This window comes from Beta vulgaris, chromosome 9 (genome assembly GCF_026745355.1).
Source record: "Beta vulgaris subsp. vulgaris cultivar EL10 chromosome 9, EL10.2, whole genome shotgun sequence".
Taxonomy (NCBI): domain Eukaryota; kingdom Viridiplantae; phylum Streptophyta; class Magnoliopsida; order Caryophyllales; family Amaranthaceae; genus Beta; species Beta vulgaris.
The window spans coordinates 7,520,482-7,535,031 of NC_079210.1; the positions used below are offsets into that span (position 1 = coordinate 7,520,482).

Sequence of the window (14,550 nt, forward strand, 5' to 3'; positions counted from 1 at the left end):
CTTTAAAATAACATGGATTATACAAATAATGACATCAACGTGATGTATTTAACTCATGTCGTTTGAGGTTTTTTTTATTGCACGGGCTATCTCATCCCGTGCATTTTTATTAAACATAAATTATGAATTATTTAATTTTCTACAAAACAAGTCATATTTTCTACCAATATGTACCGTATTTCTTCTACTAAATTTGGTTAATTGTGGTACATGGATAATCGAACATTCATCTTCGAGGTCATAGACATGTTCAACCTAAGGGGCTCCAAATAAAAGGAGACTACACTACTAAAATGAGAATAAAAAAGGATGGAAAAACAACCAACCAGGCGGTGGCAAGGACATGGGGTGGCTCAAGGAGCCAGCAACAAGAAAATTAATCACGTTACTTTTTTAGCTCGGGAAAGGAAAATGATCCTATATCAACTATATATAGTAGAAAACATATATTTGGTATTTTCTAGGGAATCATTTAAAGGGGGCCTGAGTAGGGGTGTTCACAAAAAACCGAAACCGAAATCCCGTACCGAAAACTCAAAAAACCGGTTAAAATGGGCGGTTACCGAACCGGGAAATTTGGGATTGAACGGTTCGGTTACCGAACTGGTAAAAATAACGGTTAAACGGTACGGTTAAGGTTATGATTTTTTATAAAACGGTTAACCGAAAAATCGGATAAATTTATTTATTATTATTATTTAATTTTTTATAATAATTATATTAATTACTATTTTTTATTAAAGACATTAATTATAAAGTGTAGACATGTAGTCTGTGACTTCACTTGTCATTGGTAACTTGCCTAAGGCTAATAGAATTAGAGCCTAAGAGGAGTAGAGGACTAGAGGAGAGTAAGCCCAAATTCAAAAATATTGGTTAGTTACTTAGTTAGCCCAAGTCCAAAATAATGAAGACTCTTAAGCAAGTAAACAGTAAGCAGACTAAGCACTAGCAGCATCCAGCATCCAGCATCTGAGAAAAAATGAAGCAAAATTACTGCTGTTTTTTTTTTTTTTTTTAACTTCTCAATTCTCACAGTGAAGTGTGTGGCAGACTGGTAGTGTGCTTAACATGTAATAGTTTAATGTCTTTGTGCTTGTTTTTTCTTAGAACTTTGAAATATGTATTTCATTATATCGTAATATTTTATGGTGTGGAATGTTTTTAACAATATTGTCTTTTATAGATAATTTTGGTATTAATGGTATATTATTTAGGTTGAGAAAAAATTAAAATCTAATATATAAAATAAGTAAACTGATTTGATAAAACTTGACTAACGGTTAATGGTTAACCGGAAAACCGTACCGAAAAACCGGTTAACCGTTTATGCGGTTACCGATTTGAACGGTTACGGTTACGGTTCGCAAATATGACGAACCGATACTTCCAGTTACCGTCCCGAAATTTTATATCGGTACGGTTAACCACCCATGAACACCCCTAGGCCTGAGTATGTCAAGGAAAGGGGAGTAGTATGGTATTTATACCCCGTATGACACTCATTCTGTCAAATGGAACAAAATTTCCATTGAATTTTGTTTTGCAATGATTATAAATAAAAGTCAAAGATATCCCTATCACATATGGGTTTGTATCTCCCAAGTTCGGTTTTCAGCCATAGCCAATTTTATGTGGTCATTTCTAAAGTCACGGGTAGAAAGTGTATAATAATACTGATTTGCAAGAAAGAAATGATATGTCTAATATTATAGCTAATGACATATATAAATAAGTCTTCTACAACCTAAGTGTGTCATGTATTTGCAAAACAACTTCATAATTAACATAAAGGAGCATTTTTTGTCTCTCTGTGTAAAGTATATCATTGATGTTTTGTTTTTAGTTAAATATGTATAGGATTATTCTGTATTTCAATACATCGTCCAAAGTTTATTAATTTAGTATAGGTTAAACTCATTTCAGTTTCGAGTAGTACATAATCGTATATTAAATCGAGTGGACGTAGAGAATCTTTTATATGTTTTTACTGTAGTTGGTATATAAACATGTTTATTAAACAAAAAAGTTCCCATGCATTTTTGCACGGGTCCAAAAACTAGTCTATACAAATATATTAAAAGGCGTGCGAAAACAAGAAACTGTGCCACGTGACCTCAAATACATATACTAAAGTCTTAACCACTAGGCTAAGTTGTATTTAGTGTTATTATTATAAAGTATTATATTAATAAATGAATTTTTTTCTTACCCGAGGCATAGTCCGGGCCGAATAACTAATTTGGTGTAAATTGAGCACCTAAAATTCTAATTTATTACAAAAATATCTCTAAGTGTACCATGCTCATGGTACACCCGAGTGTACATGAGTGAACTCCATAAGTTGAGATCCTTTCCTTCATTTCCCCCAAACACGTTAAGGTTTCTCCTAGCTTGAGAAGTAACAAGTTTTCCCAATTTTTGCTTCACTCGACCACCTTCACTATCTCCGCACTGCCGGCGACCACCTTTACCCAGCAAAAATTCGCATACGGTCGCACTTGCTTCTTTTCCTTTGGCTTATCTCTCGCACGGGCGCCGCACCCAAAAGCCGGACCCCTGACCCTGTTGTTGCCCCAACTATTCTTGAGGAGAGGTGTGTTCGATTTTTTTTTTAAATGGTTTTTCTTCAATTTTTTTTTTGTTTTTGTCCAATTTGTGTGGGTTTTCCTATGATTGTTGATCTGGGTTTGTTTAATTTGCTGAGGAAAAGCAAGATAAATGAAGATCTTTCTAAATTTTAGGGTTTAACTTGACTCGAATTGATGTATTTGTGGGTGAGTATTACAACAAATATTAGGAAACCATTAATAATTGTATGTTTTTTCCGAATATTAATATCATTAGTTAGAATTGAGATATGAACACATTACACAGTAAAAGAATTAGAAACTAAGAATTACCTTTTGACTGTGATTTCCCTTGTCACTCCTCGTAGTTTGGTTTTCTGGTTGGAATATACTGAATAAAAAGCACAAGCACAGTGATAAATGTATGATAAAAGACTTATGATAAAGAACACAGCAAAACGCGAATGTTGCCTTGTTTTTAATTACCTGCTCTTGGCCTTTGAAAAGAGAAATTTTAGTAAATAGTCTTGCATATTTGTTGCTTCGAATTGCTTGCTTTTGGCCTTTGAAGAGGGGAGTTTTAGTTATTAGTCTTGAGATTTTGTTTGCAGATAATGGGAGGGAGAAGATGAAGAACGGAGAAGAATTCAAATGGAAGCAGGAAAAGTAGGAACAAGTTGAATCCTAGGTTGAACTGCCGTCTATGGTCATAATTTCTATGTTTTCTATTTATTAATAAAAACTGCCATTTAGTCTGGTGATTTTGTTTTAAATCTTTTTTTATATGTTAAAAACTGCATTGCACGTCTGGCTGTTTTATTTCGTTTTTAATTTTTCTTTTTATATGTTCAAAATTGCCATTTTAGTGGGCCAATGTTTTTTATTCTTTGGTGTCCCCCCTCTTCCCTTATTGAATAGAGATCAATTTCTTAATTTATGAATGAGTTTTCCGTGATTATGTTTATGTATGTTGTGCTTTGCTTTTTGATGCTGACTGTTGCTGACGGTGACCTTAATTGTGGCAGCTAATCTGAAAGGGTTATTATAGTGGCTATATTTGACATTTCAATGAGCTCTAGATCAAAAAACTTCCGTCGTCGAGCGGGCGATGATGAGAATGAAGAGAGTGAAGCTAATGGTAGCGGAGTTCCATCTAAAGCTTCGACAAAGCCATCTTTTGGTAAAACTACAGCAGTTGACAAACCAAAGAAAAGCCACCAGAAGCTTTTAAGTTTTGCTGCAGATGAAGATAATGAGACCCCATTTTCTCGTCCGCGGAAAACTTCTGCATCTCGTCCCTCCAAGTCGACTTCTTCTCATAAGATTACATCCATCAAGGACCGTCTTGGGTCTTCCACTTGTTCAGTTACCTCTAATGTTCAACCTCAAGCTGGTCAATACACAAAAGAAGCCCTCCTTGAACTCCAAAAGAACACTAAAACCCTTGCTAGCTCGAGGCCAAGGCCACTAACATCAGATACACAACCTAGTTCAACCTCAGAGCCTGTTATTGTTCTCAAGGGTCTTGTCAAGCCAGTTGGGGAAACTGGAAAAGATGGTAACGAGATGAATGAAGACAAAACTTCAAGGGATGAAGATACCTCTTATTTGAAGAGGGAGAAGGATGATGCTGAGAGGAGGATTGGTTTGATGGGTATTGGAAGGGAGAAGTTGATCAAGCAACAATAAATGCTATTCGAGCAGAGAGGGAGAGACTTCGGCTGTCACGGGCTGCAGCTCCAGATTTTATATCATTGGATGCAGGAAGTAATCATGGGGAAGCAGAGGGGTTAAGTGATGAGGAGCCCGAGTTCCAAACACGAATTGCTATGCTTGGTGAAAAGATAGATGGTCCTAAAAAGGGTGTGTTTGAGGATATTGATGAGAGGCCAGTGCGGATCGGGCAGTTGAACATGGAGGATGATGAAGATGAGGAAGAGAGAAAATGGGAAGAAGAGCAATTTAGGAAAGGTCTGGGCAAGAGAATGGATGAAGGACCTTCTGCAGTAAGTCGAAATGCATCAGCAGTTCAATCTGTTCAACCTCAAAGTTATATGTACACAGCACCAACCTCTTATTCATCTGTTTCCCATGACCCTGCTGGCCCACCCAGTATTGGAGGGGCAATTGGTGGCGTACACGGTGTTGGGACTATGTCCATATCTCAGCAGGCTAAAATTACCAGACAGGCTTTCCAAGATAACTTGAAGAGACTTAAGGTATGTGTGTGTCTTTGGTTCCTTATGTTATTTTTGGATTCCTTATGTTATTTTTGGAAGAGAAACTAGATCCTCTAGAAGGGTGACAATGTGTAGAATGATTTTGTTTTGTGCTTTCTTACTTTTAGTAGAGTTTACCCTTTTCATTTTTTTTAGATATGATGGCAACACCGTAGCTAAGTGTAGATCAACCCATGTTCATTAATTTTCCTCTTGGATAATTGTTGAAATTTGAAAATGATTGCTTAAATGGTAATTATATATTTCCTTGCCAGGTAAAGAGTAACATCCACTGTCCCAATGAGTATGTTCACCATCAGCTCATTGGAAGAATTATGATATTTTATTGAGATTTTGATGTTGTCCTTATGTCTTTTATGATGAAGTGATTGATGTGAAACATGATTAGATCGTTCCAAACTTTGTCAGAATTATGATGATATCAGAGATTAGGCGGTGATTTCTCTGTTGTTACTTGGACAAGAGCACTAGTTAATGCTACTGCTGTCCTCATGATGGCCATATGCAAGTTATTTTTTGATTTTTTCTACTTCATCTAGTCGTGATTTCCGTTCTCCCTGCTTTCCTCTCAGGAAACTCATGGAAAAACCAGGACCTCATTGGATCGTGTTGATGAAAGTTTAACTGCGTCATTGATGAATATCACCGTGCTTGAGAAGTCTTCATGTGATGCTGGGGAGAAGTATATCTTCATGCAAAGGCTCCGTGACTTTGTTTCTGTTATATGTGACTTTTTGCAGGTAGTATTATATACTCTAGTATTAATTTGTCAACTTAAGAGTCTTTTCAAATTGTAAATGTGTACTCGTAGTTGGGAAGGAAGGAGAACTATGTTGTCGGACGTTCAATTAGAACATTTTCCAAGAATAAGTATCGTAGTCTCAATATATATAATATATATATATATATATATATATATATATATATATAATATATATATATAATATATATATATATATATATATATATATATATATATATACACACACTATATTCTACGGTCATGATCCGATGAGAACGGGCCCTTATGTGAGAACAAATTTATGTTTAGAACATACGTAATACTTTTTTGAACACATCCAATACTTTTGTGAGCATACTTATCTTTTTGCTTTTTGAACATATGCAACACTTTTTAGAATAATAACTTATAAAGCATATGCTATGATTTTTAGAACATGAACACATCTTTTTACATAAGAACCTAATCAAGCCATATACATATATTGATATATACATGTTCTAAATTACAAGCTTATGTCCTAAATTATTTGAAGTATGTTCTAAAATATTTTAAGTGTGTTCTAAATTATTTCAAGTATGTTCTTAATTATCTTTAACATGTTCTAATTATTTCAAGTATGTTCTAAATTATTTTTAACATTTTCTAAATAATTTCAAGTATGTTATAAATGATTACTAGTACATTCTAAATTAATTCCAATAAAATTTTAGAACATGCATACCAATTTTTAGAACATATACACTATTTTTCAGTTCGTGTATGATATTTTAGAACATATGTAATACTACATATCTAAAATCACAATACAAGGCAAACTCATCTTATCTCATCTCAACACAGCTTTAAATTGTAACCACCATATAATGATCAAAATCATGTATCATCAACACAACAATACATATTTTTTTTTAAACACAAAGTAAATCATTCGATTTATTAACAACAAAGTTAGACTAAAAATCCAAAAATTATCAACTAAAATTAGTCAAAAAAACTCGCTCATCATAATGATCAACTTAATTACTTCATCCAAAACAAAGGATAATTAAGAGAACACACTAATTAAACCCATACTCCTATACCTTTGATCGACGCTTTCCGCCAGCAATCGAACGAGTTATCTTCTCCAATCAACTTTTTTTGCCAACTTTTGTAGAAATTTTGCCATTAATTGAGATGAGCAAGTTTGCCATGAGGATGGTGATTTTAGGTGTCAAGTTTGCTGTAAGACAATGATGGGCAGAAGGTATGAATCGCTGACGTCAAAGATGAGCAAGAAGCGGTAGCAAATTTTTAGAACATGAATTTCCAAAGTTTAGAACATGAAATAACAAATTTTAGAACATGAAATAACACATTTTAGAACATGAAATACAAAACTTTAGAACATGAAGTTCAAAATAAAATCGAATTTTAGAAATTTCAATGAAGATTTGTTAAACTTGGTAAGACCTCTGTTGAATTCATTTAACTTTGTTATTTATATATAAAAAACTTTATTGAATATTATTTGAGATGGAGTTATATTTGAGGAGGAGAAGTGGGTATTCTTGAGTAATTAAAAATGGTGATCTTGAGAAAAGAGAACAAACATGAATTGATTCCAAATAAGTTGAATCTTTTATGAATAATTTTGTTGCACTTGTGAAGAACTTAATTGAAGTTGAACTTAGAGCTTCAACTAAGTCTACTTGAGGAAAGAAAATGGGTATTCTTGATGAGAGAAAATTAGTCTTCTAGAGGAGAGAGTAACGAAATAAACTTGTAGTTAATGAATGCGAGTTAAATAGATTGAATTTCAAAAAATGTAATGAAGAATTTAGTAAAATTTGTAAAGAACTTGGTTGAAATTGTGTTTGAAACTATAATGGAGTCTTTTTGAGAAAAATATATAATTTAGAACATATCACTTAATTCATAGAACATTGGATCTGTTTTCATATAAAAAAGGGTTTCCACATAAAGGAGGTATTCCCTTCCTGAGATTGTGACTTCAGTTGTCAATATTGGAGTAGTGAATAGTTACTACTGATTTATGCAGCTGTTGCAGTGGTATGATAAAGGGGGGAGCAGTATTTGGGTCTCCTCTTACCTGTTTGGGGTGTTATATATGTTCTGGTAAAAGCTTTTCCATGATGTCTAAACTCAACAGATTGCAATCTCCAGTTTGCTCCTTGCTGATAATACTTTGATGTTTCGTAAACCTGAAGAGAGACTAAGACACTGTGTTTGGCATTCCAAGACTTTCTATGTGTATCATCTAAAATGGGCACATAGTAGGAAGGAGTCTCATTTGTCCTGTCTTACGAGTTGCAAAAAAGAAATCACTATATTAGCCTGGTTTGCAGAGAAATTTGAGGAGACAGCATAGGCCTTGCTAGCTAAAGTAATATCTTGGATGTTGGATCCGGTGAATCTCTTAAATGATCCGAACTAATTTTTCACTCATGCAACTAATAAACGCATCTCATAAGGCCTTTTTCTAAACCTAAAAGACAGATGAGAATTGAAAGTATGTTGTTATTTGTTAGGAATATCTGCCATTTGCATATAATTGAATGGGATGTTATGAATTATGATACGATATCTTCGCTCGGTGGTTCATGAGATTTATACTAATCTTCTTCCTGTGATCCTGTATACCTTGGAAAGCTTATTTCTTTTTTTTTTCAACACCTTGCCAAGCATTTTAGTGACTTTTTTGGTATGTACTCAGTCCTCACATGGAATATGACCATGCCAGGTGGTTTGGGCAGATAGTGGTGTAATTGGCTATAGGTTTTTGTTTCCTATGGAGTATGCTTGTTCTAATTCTGGTTAGCGGGAGCAAACATGCCAAAATAGGAAGAAAGTGCATTGTGTGCATGCGTTTGGGGGGTAGTGGGAGCCGCTTTCTGTTATTTTCTTTCTAAACGAATTTGGTTGCTTGGAAGAGAAATGGAACTTTTGTGTCGTGGAAGAGTCCTAAGTCCTAGCTCCTAGCTCCCAAGTTATCCCCCCGGGTACTATCTCATGCCCATTACAAGTTGGGAGCAGGCTAAATGTTGTTGGCACCTAGATTGTGAGCGTAACACCTGTGTATTTTCGACAATTGGCTGTGTATCTCTGCCTGAAACTGATGTGATGCCAAGCCATGAAATAGAATAAGGGGTGGAAGGGGGTAAATACGCACCTAAACAATTGGTGAACCTCTTATTCAAATTTAGTGCTCTCTGAATAGTGCACCAGGATTTTCATAATCCTATTCTCTGTTTTTTTCTATATATATGAAAATGGCCGCGGTTGGGGAGATGGAGAGTTTTTTTCTCTTCTTTTCTCTTTGGAAAAGTAGAGGAGGTCATTTGGAAAAGGGAGGAGGTCATTTGGAAAAGGAATGGAAGTTGAGTGTCCTGGGAACATACTTGAGTCCTAGCACGCAAGTCGTGTGCCCTGGTGCTACCCCCCTTCCTTTGCAAGTTCAGATCAGGCTAACTATTGTTGGTACCTTGATTATGAGCCTAGCACCTGCTAACTGGCCTTTGCATTAAATTTTGCCTATAATGGAGGGGGAGAAACAAAACAAACCTAAAGATTTACTATATAGGAGAAAGTTTTTTCATAATATACGGGCCATGGATGTTTTTATCTTGTCTTTTATAAAAAGGCCCAAGAGCCTTAATTTGTTTAGCTCCTAAAAATGTGTGTTTTTGTCCATTGTTGTAGCTAGGGCTGCCGGATCCCATCAGAACTCCGCAGTTAAGCGTGCTTGGGCGAGAGTAGTACTAGGATGGGTGACCTCCTGGGAAGTCCTCGTGTTGCACCCCTTTTTTCTGCAAAATTTATTTTTTTTCCCGTTTGAAGCCGATTTTTCTAGAGAGCGGGAGACAACGTTGTAGATCTCGAAAAGACAATTGGTTTCAAAAAAAAGATCACTTAAAACGGAGGTCCGAGCGCGAAGTTATGAGCGTTCGAATAATCAGTGTTGAGTGAGGTAAGGTGTGAAGAACTGGAAGGATGGGTAAGGCCATATAAACAAATTCGAACAGTGAGTTGACGGGTGCGATCATACCAGCACTAATGCACCGGATCCCATCAGAACTCCGCAGTTAAACGAGTTCGAGCCGAGCTTGAAGCTTACCGAGCCGAACTTTGTTCGAGTCGAGCTTTGCCAAATGTTAAACGAGCCGAGCTCGAACTGTTCACAAACAAACTTGTCTTTTTACCACCCTGTTTTTTGACATGTTTAATTTGTTTTTCCTTTTTAATATTTGATTTTTGTAGGTTTTCTTTTATATAAAGGAACTATTTACTTATTATTGTGTGATATCTAGGTTAATATATTTACCATTTATGTATATATATAAATATATTATTTTTCTATATAAAAGAATAATTGAGCTCGTTCAGGAGCTCTTGAGCCAAGCTTTGCGTAGCTCATCTCGGCTCGTAAAAGCCTCGAGCCGAGTTCGAAACCGAGACGAGTTTTGACGGAGCTTTGATCAAGCTTTGACCGAGCCGATCCCGAACTTTTCACGAACAGATTAGGCTCATCATCACCCCTAGTTGCAGCTGTAATTTGCACTTAGAACACTTACAGTTAACTCTTTAATGATACCCTTCTGATGTCAAAGGCTACTTCTATTTTTGATTTCCATCCTGAAGTAATCTTATTGATAATATCTCGAGTTCATCAAAGTGAATCCTGTATTTCTTGGAAGTTTTGCTTTGGACAAAGGCTTAATTGCTACTGTTGAAACTTTGAACTGTCTTTTTCCTTGTTATGTTCATGATATGGACAGGGAGTCTGGTCTAAGAATAAGTCAACCTTCCCTTTGAGAACCATGGTTTTACTGTTTCCTTGTTTCTAGGAATTAATTGCGACGCATTTTTTTTATTAGTTTTATGTATTCTGTCTCATTGTAACTGTCTTAGCCTCTTAGGAGAAGAAGCTTGCATCCAGAGACTGCAGTTACTACATGTCTCCCTAGTCTCGCATTGTCAAGGAGACATAAACATCCAGCTATATGCAAAAGCGTATTGAAGTAACTAAGGGCCTATTCTCTTCACCTTTATTTTTTCTCAAGTTTGAGAACTTTTCCTATTTTTTCTGTACTTTTCTTATTTTTTCTGATCTTTTTATACATTTTTCTGAACTTTTCTTAACTCTTCTTATTTTTTCTGAACTTTTCTTAACTCTTCTTATTTTTTCTGAACTTTTTGTATTTTTTCTGTTTTTTTTTGTATTTTTTCTGAAAACAAGCAAAAATAAAGTGAAAAGGAACAGGCCCCAAGCATCAAGATTGTTTGAGACAAAGCAAAACAAAGACTGTCATAGCTGGACTGCAGGAGTATTGTATATTGGTTGGGAGTGTTGCTAATAGCAGGATTCAAGTGTGGGTTCTAATAGGATACTGGAGATCTAGAAGCCAAATATGTTAACTGAGCTTGCGTTATCCCTTTTGTTAATTTCTTTTTTTGCCCACCAAGCTATTGACTGCTTCTTAATCGTCTTTTCTTACTTCTCTAGCATCAATACACTATTTTCTCCCAAGTTCTCACTATTGTGATGATATCAATGCATTTTAGCTAATGTTATTTTAACTTGTTCAGCATAAAGCTCCTTACATAGAGGAACTTGAAGAACATATGCAACAACTTCACAAAAAACGTGCTTTGGTCGTCTTTGAAAGGCGAGCTGCTGATAATGACGAGGAGATGGCAGAAGTACAAGCAGCTGTAGATGCAGCTATGTCAGTTTTGGGAAGAGGTGGTGGCAATGCTCCTATAATTGCCGCCGCCACCAGTGCAGCTCAGGCAGCAGCTGCTGCCATCAAGCAACAAAAAAGCTGTCCTGTGAAGCTTGATGAATTTGGTAGAGATGAAAATCTTCAGAAACGTATGGATATGGCTAGGAGGTCTGATGCTAGACAGCGTAGGAGATCTCGTTTGGATGCTAAGAGAATGTCGTATGTTGGAAATGACTACTCCTATCCGAGGATGGAAGGTGAATCTAGCACTGATGAGAGTGACAATGAGAGTGAAGCTTATGACTCAAATCGTGATTTGTTACTTCAGACAGCTGCAGAAGTCTTCAGTGACGCAGCTGAGGAGTACTCCCAACTTTCTTCAGTCAAAGAGAGATTTGAAAGATGGAAGAGATTATACTTGGATGGTTATCGTGATGCTTATATGTCATTGAGCATCCCATCTATTTTCTCTCCGTATGTGAGATTAGAGCTTCTAAAGTGGGACCCTCTACGTGAAGATGTTGACTTTTATGACATGAGATGGTATGTAAGCACCCACTTTTTGCTGGCTGATTGCGGTATCGGTAAATTTTGAAATTGTATTCTTGTCGAGCCATTTATTGGTTGATATTTGAAGGTTTTAATTTCCCCCTGCTTCTTTTGCTCATGTAAATTTGTCCTTGTTTCTTATTATTGTATTATTGTATTCCTGCAGGCATTCCCTGCTCTTTGATTATGGTGTTCCAGAAGATGGAAGCGACTTTAGTCCTGATGATGCAGACGCTGATCTTGTTCCTGGATTAGTGGAAAAGGTTGCACTTCCCATATTGCATCATGACATAGCGCATTGTTGGGATATGCTTAGTAGCAGAGAGTCAAAGAATGCAGTATCGGCGACAACCTTAATCATTAATTATGTTCCTGCCTCAAGTGAAGCTCTCAAGGAACTGATAGCTTCAATTCGTACTCGGCTAGCTGAAGCAGTTGTTAATCTTGTGGTATTTTGCTAAGTCTGCACAAAAGTTTGGGTGCGAATGCTATGTGTAAGTTACTCTGAATTGAGGTGTTTACTATATTCTGGTGGTGTTATATAGGTCCCTGTGTGGAGTCCAGTTGCTATGAAGGCTGTACCAAATGCTGCAAGAGTTGCAGCATATCGATTTGGTGTGGCAGTTCGACTGATGAGGAACATCTGCATGTGGAAAGATATACTTGCTTTGCCAGTTTTGGAGAAGCTTGTGCTTGATGAACTTTTGGCTGGAAAAGTACTTCCTCATGTTCAGAACCTTATTCCTGATATTCATGATGCAATAACAAGAACTGAGAGGATAATTGCTTCAGTAAATGGCGTGTGGTCTGGTGCAAGTGTCACAGCTGCACGCAGGTAACATTTTGGACCATAAGTCTTGTTTTATTTCTGTTGTGTCCTTGGACGCAGATGTTCCTCCTCTCCTACCCCATGTCTCATCCTCTTCCCTCTATAATTGCTAATAAAACAAATCAAGCCAATGAAACATAAGGTGCATACAACACTCAATCGCTTTCACTCGTGTTTCCTCTATCCTACTCCCATGCTTCACTCACAAAAGAAATAGAATCCAATGGAACTTTTTTCACTTCTATCTATAAAAACCAGAAAATTATTTACTGGAGTGGGCTAACAGTACGCTACTAGGCTTATAAATTTGTCAGTTACAAGCTAAGTTGAAACTGCGATTACAAGTCAATTTCATAGGTCCTAAATCGTTTAGGATTATGACTCGCAGAATGACCAAGTAAATTTGGAAATAGAAGTCCAAAATACAGCCAATATCGCTCAAATAGTGTTGTGACCTGCACCGAATCATCTATAAAATTGTTATAGATATTGTTACGTTTTTCGTTTTGGGTCTTTTGTAGGTTTGTTGGTGTGAGGTGGTTTCTAGTGAAACTAAGGGGTATTGGCGAAAGGGGGGGGGGGGTTACTGGGGAGGTTGCATGGTATTTGGTAGGTGAAGTGCTGTTATTTGTGGGTCGGTCTGTTGGGGTGCGTCCTGCGGGGAGGGGAGAGAATAGGGAGTGGGAGGAGAGATGAATGGGTAAAGGGGATAGGGGAGTTAAATAAGTGTGGTTGCAGAAATCAATATTAACCAGGTGACACTTAGTAAAAGTAAGGCAGCAGGTGGAAAGCCATAATTATACTAAGCTAGTCTCTAGAAATGAAACTACATTCAAGGTGTTCTTTGTTTCATGTCATTGAAGCATGATTATTGTTGTTCATTGAAGAGGGTTGTACGGATATTAGTATGTCTGATTTCAGATACCTGGTCTTTTCATATTGATTTTATTTGTCATGCAGTCACAAGTTGCAGCCACTGGTTGATTACGTACTGATGCTTGGAAAGACTTTGGAAAAGAAGCAGGCATCAGGACTGCCTGAGAATGAAACTAGTGGCCTTGCCCGTCGTCTGAAGAAGATGCTAGTTGACCTGAACGAGTATGATGAGGCCAGGGCGATATTAAGAACTTTTCACCTCAAGGAAGCTCTATGATCTTGTCTTTCTATATCTAGGCTCCTTTTTTTTTTCTTCAGAATTTTGAGATATGCATGAATATATGTTCTCCGTTGTTATATTTTACATAGCCAGTTCATGAGGTTATACAGTATTAGCTGATACAGGAGGTTTCCTTGCAACCACAGTTAGAGTAGCGATACTGTTAGTAAATGTTTCCGATTGTTTGAATTGATTGTCTCCTCCTAAAATCATGTCAAGTAGTTTGCTTGCATGTATTATGTGTTGAAAACATTGATCTTGAAAAATCTTGAAATAATGTAGTTTAGAGAATATAGGTGGTCATGAAGGAAGAAGTATATATAATTGGTATCTTCACGAGGTACTACTCTGCTTGCAAGTTGATTTTCATTGTCATTCTCAAATAAACATAGACGAAATGTAAGCAGCAAACTTAGGGGTTAGCATAATGTAGCTGTATGAACAATTGAATCTTATAGTAACCCTGTGAATAAGAAGTGGCAAGTACTTTCCCATGGTAGTATGGTGCCATTTCTTCCATGCATCAATTATCTACTTTATAATACTCAATAGACCCTTTATATGTTAAAACTACATATGGACAAGGTGATTATATAGCAGTTGCTTGATGGACACTGTAGAATGTCGTTGTGTCAATAAAAGTGTCATATGATGATTATGCATCACGAAATTGCAGATCCAAAAGTCATGTTTATCGAGGTTCTGCAAAAGCAAGTTATCTGTCATATGTATCCG

At 36.4% G+C, this 14,550-nt stretch overlaps 1 protein-coding gene and 1 pseudogene across 1 annotated transcript; both read left to right on the forward strand.

Annotated features, from left to right (window-relative positions):
- The first annotated feature begins 2,356 nt into the window (after positions 1-2,356).
- LOC125493507 (transcriptional repressor ILP1-like) lies at positions 2,357-14,106 on the forward strand. The gene is made up of 9 exons (XM_057392100.1): positions 2,357-2,596; positions 3,182-3,258; positions 3,596-4,199; positions 4,235-4,789; positions 5,383-5,550; positions 11,145-11,824; positions 11,997-12,279; positions 12,376-12,665; positions 13,620-14,106. Exons 3-9 carry the CDS (start codon positions 3,639-3,641, stop codon positions 13,810-13,812), a joined length of 2,730 nt encoding a protein of 909 aa, XP_057248083.1. The 5' UTR covers positions 2,357-2,596; positions 3,182-3,258; positions 3,596-3,638; the 3' UTR covers positions 13,813-14,106.
- LOC125493927 (5S ribosomal RNA) lies at positions 9,238-9,358 on the forward strand (annotated as a pseudogene).
- Positions 14,107-14,550: the final 444 nt, after the last annotated feature.

Excerpts from the sequence above, each read along its gene's own strand:
- LOC125493507 (XM_057392100.1), top strand. The coding sequence starts at position 3,639 with ATGAGCTCTAGATCAAAAAACTTCCGTCGTCGAGCGGGCGATGATGAG. Across the intron at positions 4,200-4,234 it reads TGAAGAGGGAGAAGGATGAT|GGAGAAGTTGATCAAGCAAC; the intron begins GCTGAGAGGAGG and ends GGGTATTGGAAG. Across the intron at positions 11,825-11,996 it reads GACTTTTATGACATGAGATG|GCATTCCCTGCTCTTTGATT; the intron begins GTATGTAAGCAC and ends GTATTCCTGCAG.